This window comes from Solea solea, chromosome 16, assembly GCF_958295425.1.
Source record: "Solea solea chromosome 16, fSolSol10.1, whole genome shotgun sequence".
Taxonomy (NCBI): Eukaryota; Metazoa; Chordata; class Actinopteri; order Pleuronectiformes; family Soleidae; genus Solea; species Solea solea.
In genome coordinates, this window is record NC_081149.1 from 24,080,237 (window position 1) to 24,100,908 (window position 20,672).

Below are 20,672 nucleotides of genomic sequence, written 5' to 3' on the forward strand. Positions count from 1 at the left end.
TAATTAAACTTATTTAAACTGAAGTAACTGATTAAAAAGGAAAAGTCTACATATGCTGAGTCTGGTGGGACATTACATGTCATTTAGCAGACGCTTTTATCCAAAGCGACATCACAACAACAGCTGCTTTTTAAAGAATCTTTAACACATTTATAGATTGGTTGCAAATCTTTTTTGACTATCAATCAGAATGATTGTAAAAACAATTCCTCTGGTTTCAGCATCTTAAAAGCGTGTGAGAATCACTGTGGTGGCCTTCAGACGCCAGAAAGGATGTTATTTTGTTTGCATAGTAAGATTTCACACTTCTGTAGGAACATGACAGAAGATGGCAGCCTTCATAAGTCCCTAGCCTAAAACTCTTAAAAATATTAAGAACCTTTTTATCCTAAGCTAGTAAACACAAATATACTCATGGGTAATATTGTATATTAAAAAAAAATGCAAATAAAACCCTCCTTAATGTTACACACTGGACCTTTTAAAAGGTTTTTTTTTTCTTTATTTAAAAGAGGAACAAGTTACCCAATAACAGTCAACTGGTTTGTAGTAAAATAAAAATAAGACACTCAAGGGCAACTTGATTATAAGATTTGGGAAATAAAATAAATTTTTCTACTAATTGATTAACTGATAATTAAGAAAAAGGTTAATAGTATCAGCTGGAGGTGAAAATGTTTGAAAACTATGGAGCAAGAACGGACGGCTTAACCACGACATTACCTAATGATGTTTTCTGCTAAATCTATGATGCAAAGTTAAAGCTGTGGTACGAGCATGTGGTGATTTTTTGCTCTGCCTTTGTTTAGTCTTGGTGAAAAGGAACAATGTTGCATTATTTTTATGCCGCATCTTTCATCTCTCTCAAGCAACATTATCAGACTTGTGTGTATACACCACAGGCAGACGGTGCAGGGGCGTTTATCCTGTCAGACTGTGTTTTCAGTCGCACTCCGACCTGTTTACAGTCGTCTCACTTTACCAGCCACTATGTTGCTGCTGCCTCCGTTGGCCTTGACATAAAACAAATCACTTCCTGTGTGCAGTGTGCGAAGGATGACAGGTGACACAAGATGTAAACACTACCGTAGTGAGAAACAGAGAGAGTCCTGTGAACCTGACAGGCTTAATCAGCATTGTGTGAACTCATTTGACAATAGATTTGAATAATGGGCACTTGTTTATAATAAAATAAGTTTAAAGATAAGACATGTGACATTTCTGCACTTAAGATCTATTGCCCAACTCAATGTGGGCAATATTAATGTGAAGGAAACAATTCCCATGATCCCACACAGCTTCCGTGACTTCCGAGGTAAATGGAACGCAGCATTTCGTACTGTGCCTTTAAAGGCTAAATGTCCAGTGTGAAAAGATTTAAGTGAAACTATTTCCATTTGGCCGAAAAGGAACAATGATGTATTTATTAGATGCTTTTTGTTGTTGCGTGTACTGTCACCTGAATGTTTGAACTGTTTTGAACTGTCTTCTCTATCGAGGCCACCAAGTTGAACCAACAACTGAACACTATTTGAGTTTTAATAATAACTTTAAGGCTACCATTAGGTTCTCCTATACACTTGTGAGGGTGTGGTGAGATGATATATTCATCTGCAACAACACACTGTACCTTTAACAGCAGATCGTATACAGTTTTCACAGAAACTAAAGCTGCAGAACAACAAACTTCAAGGAAGTTTTGCCTCCGTGGGCATCAGTGAGTGTTTTCTTTATCTGTGGTCTCTCTCCAGTGGGTTCTGCCTCTTTTGCCTGGTGCATGGTGGGAGAAGCCTGAGGCCCCAACAATCCTTAATTCACTGTAAATAACTCTCAACATGGGTTGACTATAACACTTGGCTCTGGCATCTGCATTTGAATGGGCGCAAAGCTGATGCGTAAACACTGCTTATCACAACACCATTATGCGCAGCTCTGCGGCTTCATGGGTAAATCTCTGTTTTGGGGGAAGATTCCCGGAAGTTATTTAAAGGATTCCACATAACACTTATGTCCAAGTCGATGTTAGCAGGACCACTTTATGGCTTTGCCAAGAGTTCCAAGTGTTGGAGCGATCTGGTTCATGAGGAGAGGCTTTACATGGAGGTTAGTGTGGGGAGCAGAGGGAGCCAGACAGGCGACAGTCAGCGCTGTCTTGGCCTCAGGGCAGAGGCAGGGAGAGAGCGGGCGAACCAATGAGAAGGAGACATCCACTCCCCTCAGTCCTGCCCGGCTTGGCTCAGCTCGGCGCACCCTGTAATTAGGAGCTCTAGTTGGGTTGGGCGCCGCCACCGTGGACAGCCTGGCTGCTGCTGCTGCTGCTGCGTCAAGGGAGTTTGGGAAAGCCAGCAGCTCCACCACTGCGTGAGGATCTCTGAAGAGCAAGCTCCAGGCGAATCAACGAAACATCAAAGACAGACAGACAGGAAGACAGACAGACGGAAAGAAAGAAAGAAAGAAAGAAAGAAAGAAAGAAAGAAGTCGAGAAAATGAACGGGCAGCCCTCACCTGTCTTCGAGGACAAGAAGCCCGCGCTCCCCGTGGCTATGAACTCCTCCATCTCGGCGGCTACCAAGGATTCCCCGACCCTGCCGGAGTCCTCATCCACAGACATGGGCTTCTACAGCGGCCAGAGCGCGCTCCACGGCGCGCAGGATTTTTACGCGGCACAGCAGCCGTATGCGGCCCAGCACATGAACCCGTACGCGTACCATCACCACTACAACCTGAACGGGATGGGACCCGGCGGCGCGTACCCCGTCGGCAAAGCTGAGTACGCGTATCCGCACGCAGCGTACAGGGAGCACGCTGCGTTCAGCAGCAGGGAGGCGCAGGCAGTCATGCAGGACAGTGGTGAGTCCAAAGCAAACAACGTCACTATGGAACTGTTTGAATGTGTTTTGTCTTGGATCAGTTTCACTGATTCATCATTATTTAGTTCCATTTAATGAAAACGCACGCGCACTGTCACACCGTCACCTCTCCATCTTTGTCTGAAAGCACGAGAAGCTCCTCTTACACCTGAGGATCAAGTAAACAATAATTAAAATACTATATAAGCAAATCAATAAGTTTTAGGGACATTTTGTTCTTTGCACTACATTTCATTCATATATTTTGGAGCATTTATATTTTGACCTTCTATCATTAAAGGATGTTTAGAAAGTCACAATCAATTAAAAAACAAACAAACTCACTTTTATTTCTTATTTCTACTAAAAGTATTTTTATAGAATAAAAACATAAATCATTCCGCCTTGTTAATAATAATGATTTAAGATTCACAAATATTAAATACTTTATGTTCTTAGGAATATAAAACCGTGTCCAGGGTTCAATCACAATCACTTTTAAAACTACATTTTTTTTTTTTTAAAAAGACAGACATTTTTTTTTTTTTGGGATGGATTAATTTTTTTGCAGTCCATGTGAGGTTTATTCTCTCTCTGTACTAAAAAGTTGAAAAACTGAATGTGAACTTTGAGAATTGGACTCGGCGGATACGCCTGTGGTGCCGCTTCAGGTTTTATGTGACACAGAGACAGTTAAATGTCTGTCATTTCTAAATGTGTCTTTGCAGCCAAGAAAAGTCAAGACTGGAGAATGTAACACGTCTAACACAAAAGACTGTAAACAGACGCTCGCTGTTAACACTGTTGTTTTTGAACCATCTGATGTTAAATATTCTCTGAGATTTCATTATGATAGGCAAATGGAGATCAGTCTTAAAAGCCTTGAGGATTAATTCTTAAGCTTCACCTCAGGACGACTGACAAACTGATTTATTTACACTCACGTTGCTCATGCACACTATAGATTATGTCAAAATAAATATACTAATACCATGTTTAGGGAAGGTAATCCCCTCAATATTACAGAATATCAACACTGTAAAGGTATTACAGGAAGAGAAAGGTCAACGCTGTGGACAGCAGACATTATTTTGACTCTTACTTCCCCTTTGAGAACTGCCGCACTTTGTTTTTTTTCCCCCCTTCTTCTCCTTCTTCTTCTCTTGGCTCTTTTTAACCCGAGCTTGGAAGGTGTCTCTGTGCAAACCACAGAGGGAAAAACAAACTCGACAGACTGGTGTGCTGTTTTTGACATTCCAGTTGGGAGTTGACTCCTGGAAATGGCCTCGGGGGACTTTGGCCCACAGCCACGCACATCAGGTGTCATGACACGTCAGTCAGCCTTGGCCTTTGAATCATCCAACACAGGACGGCTCCTTATCACGCAAGGCCCGTGGCCACGCCCTGACAAACACATAAATAAACACAATGAATACGATTTGCATAGCTATTCTTGTTGGACAGATTTGGACAGAAACCTTAACCGTTACATGACCCTAAGCTTGAGCCTCAAAAATGAGGATCTGCCTCATTAGGACCAAGCTTGAGTCCCATGAGGACTACTGTTCCTAACAAGGTCCTTGTTTATACCAATGAGTACATTCACACACACACACTAAACAGAAGCTCTTTACTTTTACAAGTTTGTATTGCTTGCAACTCTTGTAATGTTTATCTCTTAACACGGCCCTTAACCCCAATAAAAATATGATTTCAAAATATATATATATGTTACATATTCAGTCAGAAATGAGTGCAATTTAAAACATTAGTGCTCCATGAACTGCTCCGTAAATAATGTGATGTGATGTAAGACACATAGAATATGGAAAGGGTTGGTTGTATCTCCAAAGGAAGAGGAAAAAGGGTTGGATACAAGAATAACAACATAAGGAGCATAAAGAGGGAAGGATGTATACAAGTGGGCCTCCAGGCTACATGAAAAGCACCTATAAATCTCTGTCTCCCTCCCCGGCTGTGGGAGACACTCTGACCAAAATTATAAGTTCAGAGTGCTGGCGGAATTTCTTTGAAATTTCGGGGTTGTAGCGGCCGTGGCTATTTTTACGCTGCGTCTGCGCACAGACGTGCCCTGTAGGGACTCAACACAAGTTCACGCCACTGCATGCAAGGAAAGTGCTGCTGTTTGTTTGAATTTAGGAAGATTGGCCGCACGGAGGGCAACGTTTTGGCTGTGAAGTTTCCACAAACACCACAGGGTTTTTTGTCGAGGTATAACGTGGTTTCCTCCGTTTTCCTCTCGCAGTGAAAGAAGAGCCAGAAATGGAGGTCCGGATGGTGAATGGGAAGCCCAAGAAGGTGCGCAAGCCCCGCACCATCTACTCCAGCTACCAGCTGGCAGTCCTGCAGAGGAGATTCCAGTCCGCCCAGTACCTGGCTCTGCCTGAGCGAGCAGAGCTGGCAGCTCAGCTGGGCCTCACGCAGACACAGGTGAGACTGCAGGGACACTGCGTCCAAACTACAGGCTTAATTAAAGTGTTGGCGTCTCACACTGCAAATGACAGTGTACGGGATTCAAATGTCACAAGTGAGACGCCACCAAAGGGACGTGGAGTGACGAGAGCTGGAAGCAGATGAAGTGTAATCACGGCGAGCGTCTTCGTATTTAAATTGTATCACTTCATAAATACGTCAAGCCTGTGCCTACGATGACTTAACAAATAACAAGTTTAATTGAGTTGGCACCGAAAGCAGCCCAACTAAGATTTCAGGCACCCAAAGAAGCCCGAGCACCAGCTTAATTGGTTTAATTAAACGAGATGAAAGCGGCTGAGGTTTTTGTCTCAGACAGTTTGAAATGGGAGTGTCTGAAAGGTTAAGATGGGACTTTCAGTGACAGTCGGAGCCAGCTGTCACCTCGATGTGGAAGGTGTGTTTGGTGGTATTCAACTAAACTGCAACACAACATGACATGGTCTGAAAAAGTTTGATTGTTTGAATAGTGATGCTTATGGTTTTAGAGGTTTTTTTTCAATAATTAAAACAAGCTTTCGGATTCTTCAGCCTCTGAAATGTGAATATTTTCAGATTTCTTTGCTCCATTTGACAAAGAATTCACTAAAACTGAAAAGTGTTGGTTCGTGGATGACACCAGACCTCTGAGAACATCATTTCCAGCATCAAATCAAAGCACTTTACATAGAAAAGTCAGGGAACTTGAAGTGAAACTGCCGAAAAAAACTAGATAAGAAGCTGAGGGTACGATACGATAACATATGAAGGATTGTGGCTGCTTTAAAGTTACACCCACGTGTGTTTTTAGTAGCAGACTTATCACTATGGAGAGGGTTATGGGTTCAGTTTGGACATTACAAAGTACCTTAGATTAAAGATTATAATACTGTATAATCTAAAATATTTTATGATCATTGTAAGATAAGATGAGATGAGGTTCATTAGTCACACTCTGGGGAAAGTGTTACAGCAGCAGGCACGATCGTGAGAAGTCAAATATATAATAATAATATATCAAATAACATATCTAAAGTTTAAAGAATGCACTCACCGACCACTTTATTAAGTACACAGTGTGACACCTGCTGCTAAAGCGCATCTACTTCCAGGTTTGACCTGTGGTGGGTTCATGGATGATCTTCTGTACAGTATTCGCTGAAGTTATTGTTGCCTTTCCATCGTTGAAAATCAATCTGTTCTCCTCTGCTGCTCACTGGATATGTTCTCTGTGTTGGACCATTCTCTGGAAACACTGGAGACGTTTGGCACAAACAGATGTGTAGGTCGTCTTGAGTTCCATGCGATTTGCTGATATTTGCGTTAACAAGCATTTGAACAGGCGTACCTAATAAAGTGGCTGTGCGTATATGTATGTATGTACAGAGTGAAGACTGGTAAGGATTGCGTCTTAAAGACATTTTGCGATTACACTGGAACGACAGCACATTTAAGTGAGTCAACGTCTCTTTTACAGATTATATAGAAGTATCAGAATAACACTTGTGTACAAAGCAACTCCTTCAATATCTAATTGGAATATATTTAATTAAAACAATGACAAAAAAGAAGGAATGTGATGTAATTTGGCAGAGCTGTGAGCAGCTTCTATTATGTCATGCCAGTTTACACAGTCATGCTTTTATAATTTCCCACCACAAGAATTACCTTGGCTCAAGTGGTAAAAAAATCTCGCTGCGCGGGTTCTTTTATCGCCGCTGCTGTAAATCATTGCTCACTATTGTGCTTAAGAAAACAAAGGCAACAGCGCAGCGTCACGCAGCGTGCAGTTCATTATGTCATTTATTGTGAGGCACTTGTCAGTTTGGTATTGTTTATACAAATCGTGACATCATGGAGATCATTCGTCATGTTCCTGCTGCTCATCGACCGTAATGAGATTATTTAAAAGTTACAGTTAAATAAATCAGTGTCATCCTTCGATGGAACATATTTACATCGTTCATTCAGGGATTGATGATGAACGTTTGTCCAGTTTTCAGTCAGCAATGACTTCTGCTACATGTGTCATGTTATTCTATATAAATATAAAATACTTTTCACTGCACATGGCTGCTTAATGTGTAGAAACCTTTGCTTGTCGCAGATTCTTCACAGTGTGCAACCTCTGGTGATTTTTATGGCCGATGTCCAATTATCAATGAGTGATGGGGATTGGGTACTTTGCTCAGGTAACCTTCATGGTCGCAAGCCCAGTTCCCGTTCCTCATGTCCATGGGCTGGCATCTTTGTAAGCTCAGTCCTCTGTCAAGCAAAACTATCAGACCTGACTGAGGGAGAGTTGCCAGGTCTTTGTAGCGGGAGAATTCACTTCTGAAACTTGACATGGATTCTTCTCCAACCAGTTTCTAGTGTTACTTTAGTAGTGCGATGTTTCTGTTGACATAAAACAAATAAGTTCCCAAGTTTAGCACATAAATGTCACTTAGAAAAAACAAGATCAAGACACCATTATACTGAAAAACCACTTGGATGTAAGAGACATTGTTTAAGATTAAAGGCAACACATTCCAGTTTTAAGGTGATGTATTTGTTCCCTCCAGGTTAAAATCTGGTTCCAGAACCGTCGCTCCAAGTTTAAGAAGCTCTACAAGAACGGAGAGTTTCCACTGGGAGAAATGTCTCTTGAACACAGTCCAGACGCCAGTGATTCCATGGCCTGCAACTCTCCTCCATCCCCAGCTGTGTGGGAAAACAGCAGCAACAGTAACAACAACAACAGCAGCGGCAGCAGCAGCAACAACAACAACAGCAGCGGCGGCAGCAACACAAACAGCAACGCCATCAAGAATACTGCAATGCTGGAGCCTACCAGCAGGGTGCAGGCTCCCTATCAGCCTCCAATTGAGTCCTCGCCCACCTACATGGGGGAGTTTTCACACCAGAACTGGTATCAGCAGCAGGCTACGCATCTAAGTCTGCAGCCTTCGGGGCAGACGCACCACGCAGCGTCGACGGCGCCGTCAGCCGCACAGAGTATGGGCGCTGTTTACTGAAACACGGACTCAAGCGGAGTGGGGGTGGGGTGTTTCCGGGACCAGAGTCGCGACAGTTATCGTCAGACACGAGACACGAGACACGTGGCTGTAAAAAAACACACCTGACACGCGTGTTGTTAAACAGGCTTTTCTACAGTAAATGTGGGTTAAAAAAAACAAGAAGCACCGGCCTCATTTGAAGCAGCGTAGAGTGAGCGACGTTAGGTTTTTTTATTTGAAATCACTGATAATATTTTGTATATTTAATATTTTAAACATGACCATATTTATGTCAAAAATCCTGCAACGAGTCAGTTTCTCTCTCTCTCGTGTGTGTGTGCGCGTGTGTGTGTGTGTGTGTGTGTGTGTGTGTGGTAGGACGGCCTCCTCTGACACAGCCTTTAAACTGAGTACTACTGAAATCCACCAGTACATGAACGGCCGACACAGCAGCATGGGAAACCTCTAAGACGTGCGTGGATTAAAGTAGAAAACAGAATGTGACCGTGAGTGACGTAATAAACGGTGAACAACACTGAAAGACAAAGCTTTAAAGATAAAAACATCAGCAGCAGAGAGTTTTCCTACAAGAAAATGATACGATAGCAAATTTAAACTTCCACAAAGAATATTATCATGAATAACACAAACAAACAGTGTTTGTGCACATGTTTTTATATATATTTATTTCCTCTCCCAGACAGTAGCAGAGTTAAGGTTAAACTGGGACTGGTGACCTGTCCACGGTGTAACTGTGTCAGCTGGGATTGGCTAAAGCGGTAGACAATGAATGAATGAATGAACAAATGAATAAATGAAAAGGGGAACGATTTTTGGGGAGTTGCATTAACACTTTGTAAACCAGTGTGCGACCTCTCCTCTGAAATAGCCTTAAAAGGTCCAGTGTGTAACATGGAGGAGGTGAAACTGAATATACAACCTCTATGCGTGTTTGTATAAGTTTATAATAACTTTAAAATAAAAATCATTTGGGATTCTAGGCCATAAATCTCACCTCTTGGCTTTACGGAGGCTGTCGTGTTGCTCAGTCATGTTTCTACAGAAGCCCTGAATGGACAAAACTACATCAGCAACAACTTTCTGGTTTGGTAAAGGCCATCGTAGTTTCCTGACGTGCTTGGGAAAGGGCGGGGCGAGGGGTGAGGGGAGGAGTCTCAGCATCAGTCACCCATTCTTACACACTGGCCCTTTAAGTGCTTGGTAAACTGGAGATGAAGCCTGCAAACAAATGAGTTTACCAGACTCTAAACTCTGCGAGCTGTAGTTGAATTCCATTGTGGGTAACGTAGGCCAAGGTGTCATGCAAAGGACGCAGAAGAAAATACGTTTGTCAAACTGCAATTCCAGTAATGGTACAAGAGTGTGTTTAACCTCTTTCACACCACTCACACGTGTCCATTGATTACTGTTGACATTCATCTCATTGAAGGTAGTGACATAAATCAAGTCCACCTTTGATTGGCAGAGACAGGGATGAGATGAATACTCTGGACAGAAAATATGAAAGATATCAGTGTCTGTGCTGCGTTCTACTCCTTACTCACCCTGTTTTCCTGAGAATTAGAGACATTAACTGATAAATCAGTCAAGAGAAGTTGCTCCTTTTGGCAGGATTTTGTTTTTTAACCCACATTTAATTTAATTTACCTTTTTTTTGTAGATGATTAGACTTTGGAGTTGGACTTTACATTTTCACATGAACATCTGTTACAAAACTATATCCCAAGGCCAGTGAGGTGCCTCTGATGTGCATGTTGCAGTAGAGAAGGACACCGACTGAGTGATGGAACCATCTTGTCTGATTGACACACGATATACTGTACGTTTAACAAAATGTCATCATTCTCTTTCTGTTGTCCATGATTGTTTGTCCCTTTGATTTAAAACATGGATTACATCCTCAAATGTAACATCAAACTGTAAAAAAAACTCATTGTCTTCAGTCAATCATTTACAAAAAAACATTTATAAGATTCTATTTAAGTTTGTATTGTTAGTTTTTTTTTGTATTATTTATTTGCTTTTAAATGTTCAAAATTTAGTCAAAAACCTACAACTTTTTTATTGAACACTCGGCGCTCCCTCTTTCTTAACTGTGTTTCTTCTTTCCCCTAAAGTGACAAAACTCAGCCGTAGTACAGTCTTCATTTAAGAAAGTAAACCCGATCTTCACGTTTAAAGTTGTTGCCGTGGCCCTTTACTCTTCCTGCTCACAGATACTGTAAGAAAGTGACTGGAAACGCTGACTATCGAGAGGAAACGTGACAGTGAGCTGGTGCTTCGTTAAAAACATTGGAAAATAACGTTTACATGTTGTGATACTAACGCGCTTGTACTCAGGTCTTTTATTTATGGAGTCAAATGTAAATCCAGAGCGACGCAACAGCCTGTGTTTGAGAAAGTTGTGTAATAAAAAAATAAAAATAAAATGTCTATATTTGAATTGGCGCACAAAGGTATTGCTTCCTGCGTGTATTGACATGCAAACACAGTAAACACACACACACAGAGTTGATAGTGTGCTGACGGTGCTTTTCTGGAGACCTTGTCACAGTGAGTCAGACAACAGATACAGGTTGCACCCATCTATATATTACACACACACACACACACACACACAGTGCGTGTAAAGGAGTTTGTGGGAGGTGACAGTGCAGCAGACACTCTGGAGTCTCTGGATACTAATAACACACCGCTGACACTGAGAGAAGGGTGTACACTGCTTTCATGTGGCACACGGTTGGAAAAAGGAAGAGAAGTGTGTGTGTGTGTGTGCGTGTTTGTGTGTGTGTGTGTATACACAGTCACAATGTGGGGACATTTCCTCCTTATGGGGGCAAAACACAAATCCCCACTATGTAAATGTACTGCTTATCCGGAGTGAAGACATGTTTTGGAGTTAGGTTTCGGTTCATTTCGAGTTAAAATGCAGCGCTCTGAAGACCAAGACAGTGTGTGTGCTCTTTTTCTTTCACTTCAAGGGTTCACACAAAGTAAAAAAAGATCTGGGTCCAAGTTGGTTTACATAGCGAGCTGGGCCAGAGCTGCTCAGACACATGTGACAGATAAATGTGCAGGAAAATGTGGCTTTAAAAAGTGGGTTTCAAATTATAACAACTTAAAATAAAATGCTCATTAAAATGTGAAAAGAGTATATTTTAACAGGGCTGTGGGAGTGGGTATCTGAGACACTGCCTGGGTTAATGCTATCAAATCCATGGACTTAAACCCGGGTTGAAATTGATGTTTGACAAGCTGGAATGTGTTTAATTGGCATTCACTCATAAGACAAATTACTTTGCACAACACATGGATATTTTTTTTTTCCAATCACAATAACTGGGGATCCAAGACCTGGGTGAACGTGTTTATGTTGTTTGTCCTTTGGAATAGTTGTTAGAATTAGAATTACACTTGTTTTATTTGCATGCACATAACAAATAACCATTATTTTCATAATCGATTAATCTGTCGATTATTTTCATAATCGATTAAGCGTTTGGTCCATAAAATATCAGAAAACCTTACAAAATGTTGATCGGTGTTTGTCAAACCTAGAAATGATGATGTTCTCAAATGTCTTGTTTTGTCCACAAACCATAATGATTCACTTTTAATGATTTCTTTGTGATCCAGAGCAAAGAAATGAAGAAAATATTCACATTTAAGAAGCTTAAACAATCGGAAATCTTATTTTAATCATGAAAAAAGCTTCAAAATCGATTGTCAAAATAGTTGTCTATTTATTTAGTAATCGATTAATAATCGATTAATTATTTCAGCTCCACATGCACACTAATTAGCGATTGTGAATTTGACCTCTGCATTTAACCCATTATTTTCACACACCTGGCACAGGATCAGTGGATATTAATTATCTGTGCGTTGCTCAGGAGCGCCCAAGCCCTTGACCTGTCCCAGGATTTAAAGCGGCACCCCTCCGGGTACAAGCCCAATTCCTTCCCACTTGGCCATAGCTGATGCCCTGGTGATTAGTCAACACATAAATGTTTATAGTGAACCTTTTACAACTTAGTGCAATTAATTGTGTTGTTTTTTCTGCCTTTAATTTATCTTTTTTCAGGGCCATTTTTGTGGATTCACCCAGATTAAAAAAAATCCCTGAAAGAGGTTTAAGTGAATGTAATGTCCTTAAAGTCCTGGACTCACAACTCAACACAACTCTGTGTGTGTGTGTGTGTGTGTGACTAATTGCACTCCAGGCTGTGTCAACCAACCAAACCTACAGGTTTGGTCACAAAACATGAGATAGATACCAGGATGTTCACGTCTCTTTGTGACCTTGTTTGAGCTCAGCGTGAATGTGCAAACCCAGCAGTTCACGTGAAACCTTTTCAGAGACAGAAATCCTACTCGACATCCGTCTGTCGCTCCTTCATGTTTCTTATTCTGAAAATATCTGTCTTGGCAGCGACTGAAATGCAACGCAGCTGGCTGCAGAGACAGCTTCACTCAGCATCTCTTACATGGGGAGTAAACTCTGACTCCAGGTTCGTCCAGCCCCATCTCTCCGGAGTTTGAGTTTCTCCTCCCGCTGAAAGGTTGTAAGTTAATGTTTGTGTGTGATCGTGTTTCATGTCTAGATCCACATGAGTCACTGAGGATTGTTCATTTGTTTAGAGGAAAAAGCACTCATCACGTCTGTGCACAGTCACTTGTATGTATGTGGCACTTTTTGCTTTTCATGAGGTCGACTTCACATTCAAATGTATTTGTGTGACTTAAGCAGAAAAGAATGCACAACTTTTTTTAGCTACTGCATATTCTACTGATATTTGCCTTGAAACTCTCACAAACAGCACATAGACTTAAAACAATTGACGTTAAACATTACTTATTCAATCTATATATTACTGGGGTGTGGTGACTCGTGTGGATTTTATATTATGACTTTAAAATCGGCTTTAATTTGTCCTCAAACTACTGGTGTCACCTGGTGGTTGACCCAGTCTGCAGCAAAATAATCCACAGAAGCTTCACTATATAGCTGCATTCAGGCATGCTATGACCTCTGGAGATCCTCCGTAGATCCTTCCTGGTCCAGATTACTAATCTAGTCTCGGGTTAATGTCGGAGTAATCTGGTGTTAAAACACACAAGGAGGATCCACAGCGAGTGTCCTTCCGCCCAGATGTCCAGAGATTCTCTTGCTCAACCAAATAATCTCCCACCATGTTCATCATATGTGAACAGAATGTTACTTTAGAAGTCTTGTTAAATGTCACATTGAAACTTTTTCTGTACAGAATGTAGCAAAGTTTACAGGAAAGTAAAATAATCCACAACAAGCTCTGCCAGATTATACCCCCAAAAACATTGACCTTACTCTTCAATGGAAATTGTTCTATTTTGGCCATGAGTACATAGCACACGGCTGTAATCTGATGTTTCCTGAGGGTTTGTTATTTACAGGGGCTTGAAAATGTAGTTTGACGAGTAAAGAAATGTGACTTGGGAACATTATCATATTCAGTTTACCTGAACCCATAAGTGAGCAGAGTGTGGAGCCACAGTAGGACACCTTCCATGTTTGTTTAGACTCTTCCCTTCCTGTGCTGAGCCCTCAGCTTCCAGGTGTCAGAGAAGAATGTATGTGAACATCACAGAGAGGCAGACAGAGAGGGCAACAGGGGCTTGTAGCGACCTGTGACTGGCACAACACAGGAAAAAACGGTTTTCACCTACACCACAGTGGGTTTCTAACAGATTAACCGGTATCCTATAATCACACAACAAACAGCAGTGCCATTAAACACACACACACACACACACAGCAGACGGATTTTGTGACTTTGAATGGTACACGGTTTAGATTCCTGTTATGACTGCTTCAGTCACTGTGTCCAAGCATGTGGCGAAAAACAAATGCCCGCTCATGTGTATCACGGTGAGACGTTGGATGACATATGGTGAAGGTGAGCTGAGGCGACAGTTTTACTCCTCTGCAGACTGAAGTCGGCGAGACGAGGTGATGACATCAACTGCCGCAAGCTGAGTGGAGAGGAAAACTTAGCACAGGGAGGAAAGTTAATAACAATGTCATGAAAGATTCGGCGCTGACGTTAGCTTCCTTTCCCTGCCTCCAGCCATGAGCTGCACAACATGCTCAGACCGATACTTGTTTTTGATAACCGATACTAAGGCCACTAACTGGGTTTTGCACAAAAGGGATGCCAACTCGGAATGTTTCGTGTCATGTAAAAGGCCAAATTACATGGCACTAATTAATGTTAATGACTTAATATCTCCAGTCTGATCAAAAAGGCTCAGAGGCATCTTTTCTTACTGAGGACGCTGGAACTCGACCAACTCCCACAGACGCTGCTTATCAATTTATATCTCTGCCATTGAGAGTTTTCTCTTGTTCTCCAGAGAGGGAAAGATTTGCAGGGAGTCAGAATCACTCGGTGGACTCACTGTCAGCGCTGAGTGACATCCACTTGACAGAAGTCTTCCCATTAGTCCCTGAACTGAACTTAGACCCCACTCAGACCTGGTACTCAAGATTCAAGACGTTTTATTGTCATGTACTAAGTAACAATCCAACATTTGGTGCCAGTAATGAAATTCTTGCAGCATGAATGAGATATTAACATCCATCCAAGTGCAGGTCTAAATGCTCCCAATCCGTCCTGAGATCTGGTCACAAAAGATCACTATGTGAGGTGGTTTGACAAGAAACCGCCTTGTCAGCTGACGTCCTCTGACCCACAGACGTTTTTGTAGTCACCCCTGCAATAATAACACTTATTCTTATTCAGTTGATTAAAATCTTCCATGTTATGTTCGTGCTTTCAATTTCATGTTACAGCGGCGCAAGTGGAGCTTTGATTCACACACTTTCTTTTCTCTCTTTTTTCCCCTCCCTCTCTCTCTCTGTCTCTCTCTACCTGTCACTCACACACACATCGCTGTACAATCAAACTCCTAACAAACATGTTACAGACATTACATCAGTGTGTATTTGGATAAAGGGCGAGGGAAGCCGGGTTCGCAGGGGATTATCCAGAACACATTTCATTGTCAGGTGTGGACAGTCGTATTTGTTCCCTGTCCATATGCTATCAGCTCACTGAGGACGGATGCTGAACGAGGTCCATGGTCACTTCAGTGGTTGTTGCCTCATGGTCATGATTGTGAAGCCCATCGAATTTGTGAATTTGGGCTGCAGACACAACAGGGTAGTGGCTAGCACTGTTGCCTCACAGCAAGAACGTCTCTGGTATGAATCCCGGTTCTGTGTGGAGTTTGCATGTTCTCCCCATGTGTGGATGGGTTTTCTTCAGGTGCTTCACCTACATTTACAGTGGGTGCAAGTGTGAGACTGAGTGTCTGGATGTTGGTGACTTGTCCAGGATGTACCACCTTTCATCCTCTGTCAACTCCCTGCAACCCTCATGTGGAGAATAAAGAAGTAGGCAAAGGATGATTTAATGATTTTTGTTTTGTCTGAGGAGGGTCTCAGTCATGCAGGACACAGTATCTCCAGGAGTGTGTCTATGGTCTCTATGAACCGCCTTGCTGGCAGCCTAAAAATAATTGGTGGTGGATTCAACCTGTCAGACTTAACTGCACACTTTAAATCCTGGGAGAGGACATTATTTTGGACATCTTCAACCTCCTGATTAACTTCCCTTCACCTTACTCCAGAGAGCCACTGAAAGGACTCAATCTGGCTTTGTGACATACATTCAACTCTCGAGTCTAGAGCTGTTGTCACAGGCACAACGTTCCTGATACCAAACCCGAGTAGAGTCGAGTAGTGCTAGAACTGTATAATGAAAAAAAACATCACGATTTACCCGAGAGTTAAGCACAAAATCACTGTCCTGTGGGTTCCCATCGCTCATAGCAGTGATTCACCTCCACTGTCTCTCTGGATCTGTGGGGTTGTGGTGAAATGTACTCAGTCAGTCAGTTACTGGAGCTCATGTAAAATTGTGACCAGTATCAGCAGAATATATCGGTCGTGGTGTGATGTGTAGTGTATCATGCATCCCCCCCACATGTGCATGCTCGTTCCCACACACACACTGGCAGAGCCCTGCAGTACCTCAGTTGCACTTAAAAACTAAGCACGTATGTGTTTTGGCGCCGCATGGGCCGACTTTAACGAGCAGATTTAAAGTGACCCCCACTGTTCACGACTTGTTTTAATTAAGGCTTTTTCTCCATGTGTCTCTGTCTCCGTCTCTGTCTCCGTCTCTGTCTCCGTCTCTGTCTCTGTCTCTCAATATGTTTCATTGTATGGATCTCTCGCTCTCTCGGCTTTCTTCTCGTCAGGGGGTCACATGCTGTCATCTGCCCAGTAGCAAGTTGTGAAGTCTTGGGTTTTTATAGTTTTGGCATTTTTGTCCTCACGCAAACTCCAACATCTCCTATTCAACTTCCATATGCCTGCTTTTAATTTGTCTACATAAAAACAAAAATGCACTCTGAAACACACGGATACACGGACCCTTCACGTTGCCTTTCACTTCGGTATTTTAAATATTAGAATGTGCATTAACACTGTTTATGAGCATCTTGAACAGGCGTAAAAGTAAATGAGTTTAGATATTAAAAGACATACAGTTTTGCCATTAGCACAGCTGCTGTGTGTATGGATAGGTTGATGTTATATAATAATACATTACATTACATTACATTACATGTCATTTAGCAGACGCTTTTATCCAAAGCGACTTACAATAAGTGCATTTAAACATTTGGGTACAAATAAGAGCTAGAAGTAAGTAAGAGCTTCAAGTAAATCAAACTATGAAGTGCTAGTCATAAGTGCGATATATATATATATATATATATATATATATAATTTTTTTTTTTTGTCGTCGTCGTTATCGTCTTAGTCGAGGTAGAGTCGGAAGAAATGTGTTTTTAGTCGGCGGCGTTAATTTTATTAAGCGTTAAATTTATTAATACGTTAATAACAGGGAACTGGTTTTACTGTTAGGGTAGATCTATGTGTTTTGATTTACTCAAGCTCTGAAACACCTTAATCTACAAAATGACTTTCATAACACATTATTGACCCCTATAAATCTTATATAGATAATTATTATAGCACTAAAGGTCTAGTATGTCGAATTAAGGGTGGCGTCTATCACCAGAAATGCAATACAGTGCATGCAATTATGTTTTTATGTAATTATTTTCACTTGAAAATGAACAATTATTGTGTTTTCTTTACTTAAGAACAAACTCTTTACATTATGTTTGTAAAAATATATTCAGTTCACCGCAACTTAACTCCAGATCACTGTAAATCAGCATCACACACTAGTAACTAGTAACTAGTAACTAGTAACTGTGTTGCACTTTGATTACAGTTGTGACTGTTTATTTAATGACAATCACAGAGACCAACATTTATTTATCTCAAGCGAGCAAGGTTTGCGTCCACAGACACAGACAGACCGGTTCGAGAACCCGGAGAAACAAACCTGGAACGGAATGTTCAACTGTAACTTCACCTCTCAATGTGACAGAGACTGGAGGTGAACGCCGCGCTTACATGGCAGTTGGTCGATGAGCAGAAGCAGGAACGTATAGGTGAGCCGCGCCCAGCCATCAGCAGCGGGAACAGACAGACAGGCTGCGGTGGCAAAGCCCGTAACACATGAGAACCAGTTCAGGAGAATCTGCAAAATGTTTGGTATGGTATCGGCTTTTTTGAAGCCCTTAAAGATTATATTTTTTAATCTCAAAATGCCGCTCTTGCATTTTTGTGTATGTAACCAATACGTGACTTTGAGGTGACGATGAGGCTCCTGTGTTCGCTGTTGTCATTGTCTTTCGTGTTGTGTTTTATTGTGTTGCATATATACTCAGATCACATAGGGAAACTTCTGTTTCTGTGTGGATGAAGCCGAAGGCTAAATTCAGATTACCTGTCACATTGTTCAATTCCAATTCAAATCTAAAACGTTACAAATCAGATTTGACAGCTCAGTTATCTGAACAAAGAGCATTTAAGCTCACCTTAACTTGCCTTGACAATACCTTTTTGTAAATGTCATCAACAACAGCAGCTCATGAGAACAGCGCTCTCCTCCTTCGTCGTTTGATTTCACTGTGCTTCTGTCGTGCAGGTTGATGACGTCTGCACTCACTTTCATCCATGTTCATGGCCACATATCAGATATATATCTGATCTTGGACCACATACTGAAGTGACACATGTCTGATTTGAACATCAGAATAGGCGATCACATCGGTGTGTCCTCACGGCCCTGAAAAACATCTGGATCTGAGTCACATTAACTGAAAAAAATGAGGTATGAATGACGACACGTGGACCATCCTTGTTTCCTACATCCTGATGAACACTCTGATCTTGTCGTCCTTCCTTGACCTCATGACGCTTTCCTTATTGGTCAAAGAATAGAAGATAGGACAGACTTTTACAAACCAATTCATGGAGAATTATTAACTAAAGCCTTTGATTATGTGTTTGCTGCACACGGTGAGAGTTTCACTTGCACACACTGTCCTGTATATGTGCTTCTTTATATGTATAACATGACATGTATTGTAAAGCACGTTGACTTCACCTGTGCTGACACACGTGTGCCAAACAATCAATATCATGTCAAATCACCAATTTAACCAAATGGCTCAAAAACTTTCAACCCCTGAACACAGAGAGAGAGAGAGGGAGAATAATAATATGCTAATATGACATCACTTGACTTATAACATCAAATGAACTTATTTCCTATTCCTATTTCCTGTCTGCAAACATAGAAGAAACCAACCACCAGGGTGTGATAGAGATGCTTTGGCTTCACTGTTGCAGAGCTTGTCATGCCATACATCTTTCTATACGGTGTGTGGCCTGCAGTAATGTACTGGTGACAGACAGAGAGTGGGAAGTGTATGAAGACGCAGCGTCACAGTTTGTTCCTCTCTGCTGTTAGACTGTAAAACAAAGCCACTTTTTTGTATATCAGTGCCATATCTAACTAACCCTGGCGTTCATAATGCTTTTTAATACTACAATCAGTGCTGTTTTGTCCCTGCAGTGGGACACATAAAGGAACATATCATATACTCTCACATAAGCCATTTTCCTGCATTTAATGATTTTCTTTTAATACTTTTATTATTCTGTTTGACCACACCCCTCTCACGCCTAATTTGCTGTACATGTAGCTGCTTGTGTCCTCTTTAGCGTGAACACCCTGCTGTAAGGTGACGTCGAGTGTTGTGGAAAGTTGCGCATAGATCCGTCCAACCTTTCTGTACCGCTTTGTCCTCCATGGGGACGGTTGCTGACACTTGAGGACCAACCCCTGATTCACGTTGTTTTTTGAGCGTCTTTTGTTCGCCTCGGCGTTTAGCCTCCGTAGCGTTTGTTAGGTGCCACGTCCGCCGTTACCGCAGCTTCTGCTGTATCTGCCCAGCTGTAACCTGATTTTCCCGCTCATAAAAACAAAATTCTAAATAAACATTTCCTCCCACAAACGTCTCAACCCTGAGTAAAAACAAAGACAAATGTAAATACCAGCAGAGGGCAGCGTCACTGCCGTTAAAAACACCACCACACGCCTCCAGTGCCTCATTAAAAAAGATTGACAGGGATTCATTCTGGATTAGTTTTGTTTCTTTAGGAGAATGGAGGTGAACCGGCTTCACCACTTACTCCTCGTCTTCTCCACACGTCTTCAGATTGACCGTCGTCGGACACCTGATGTCCTGCTCGGTTTGGACGCCATTCCTCCCGCACCAAGCTGCGACTGTGCTGCACTTACATGTGGTGTGACAGTGAGCCACACTGAAGTGCCGTTTTAAGTGTTTCAAAGAAAATAGGCTTCAAGGATGAATACTTAGTGGACAGTGTGGCAAATTATCTCATTACTTTCCACATCCATCTCCAGCAAGCATTAGCACACAGCCACTTCGCTGAGCTGGGTCTTGTCCAGACAGCCGGTCCGATGGTGGCGTCATTCTGTCAGGAATACTGAGCATACCAGCGGAGTGGAGGGGGGAAAAATGTAATGCCAAACACATGACAGTTAGATTGTTTTCCTGATGCCATGAACTCGTTAACTCATCTGTCTGGATGAAACCGAATCCCTGCTGTTCTGCAGCTGCTGCTTTAAAACACACTTGCTTATATATTGACTCATAGACCATCATTTAAACCCCTTAGAATGAAGTGCTTATTGGTGAAATTTGTATCTTTGGGATCAATGTCACCTATTAAAATTCCCCTCACAAACACTGACACAAAGTCACAGGTTTAACGGTGTCAGACTGAGTGATGATGAGGAACATGATGGTGCAGGAAGAAGCAGAAACAAAGACA

General features: G+C 41.8%; 1 protein-coding gene across 1 annotated transcript; it reads left to right on the forward strand.

The window, feature by feature from the left end:
• The first annotated feature begins 2,463 nt into the window (after positions 1-2,463).
• LOC131475963 (homeobox protein Dlx3b-like) lies at positions 2,464-8,622 on the forward strand. Its single transcript, XM_058654367.1, has 3 exons — positions 2,464-2,850; positions 5,116-5,300; positions 7,886-8,622. The coding sequence occupies exons 1-3, from the start codon at positions 2,487-2,489 to the stop codon at positions 8,336-8,338; spliced, it is 1,002 nt and encodes a 333-aa protein (XP_058510350.1). The 5' UTR covers positions 2,464-2,486; the 3' UTR covers positions 8,339-8,622.
• The last annotated feature ends 12,050 nt before the right edge of the window (positions 8,623-20,672 follow it).

Bases quoted from the DNA above. Each gene is read 5' to 3' on its own strand.
- LOC131475963 (XM_058654367.1), top strand. From the start codon at position 2,487: ATGAACGGGCAGCCCTCACCTGTCTTCGAGGACAAGAAGCCCGCGCTC. The intron at 2,851-5,115 runs GTGAGTCCAAAG...TTCCTCTCGCAG, and splicing joins GGCAGTCATGCAGGACAGTG to TGAAAGAAGAGCCAGAAATG. The intron at 5,301-7,885 runs GTGAGACTGCAG...TGTTCCCTCCAG, and splicing joins TGGGCCTCACGCAGACACAG to GTTAAAATCTGGTTCCAGAA.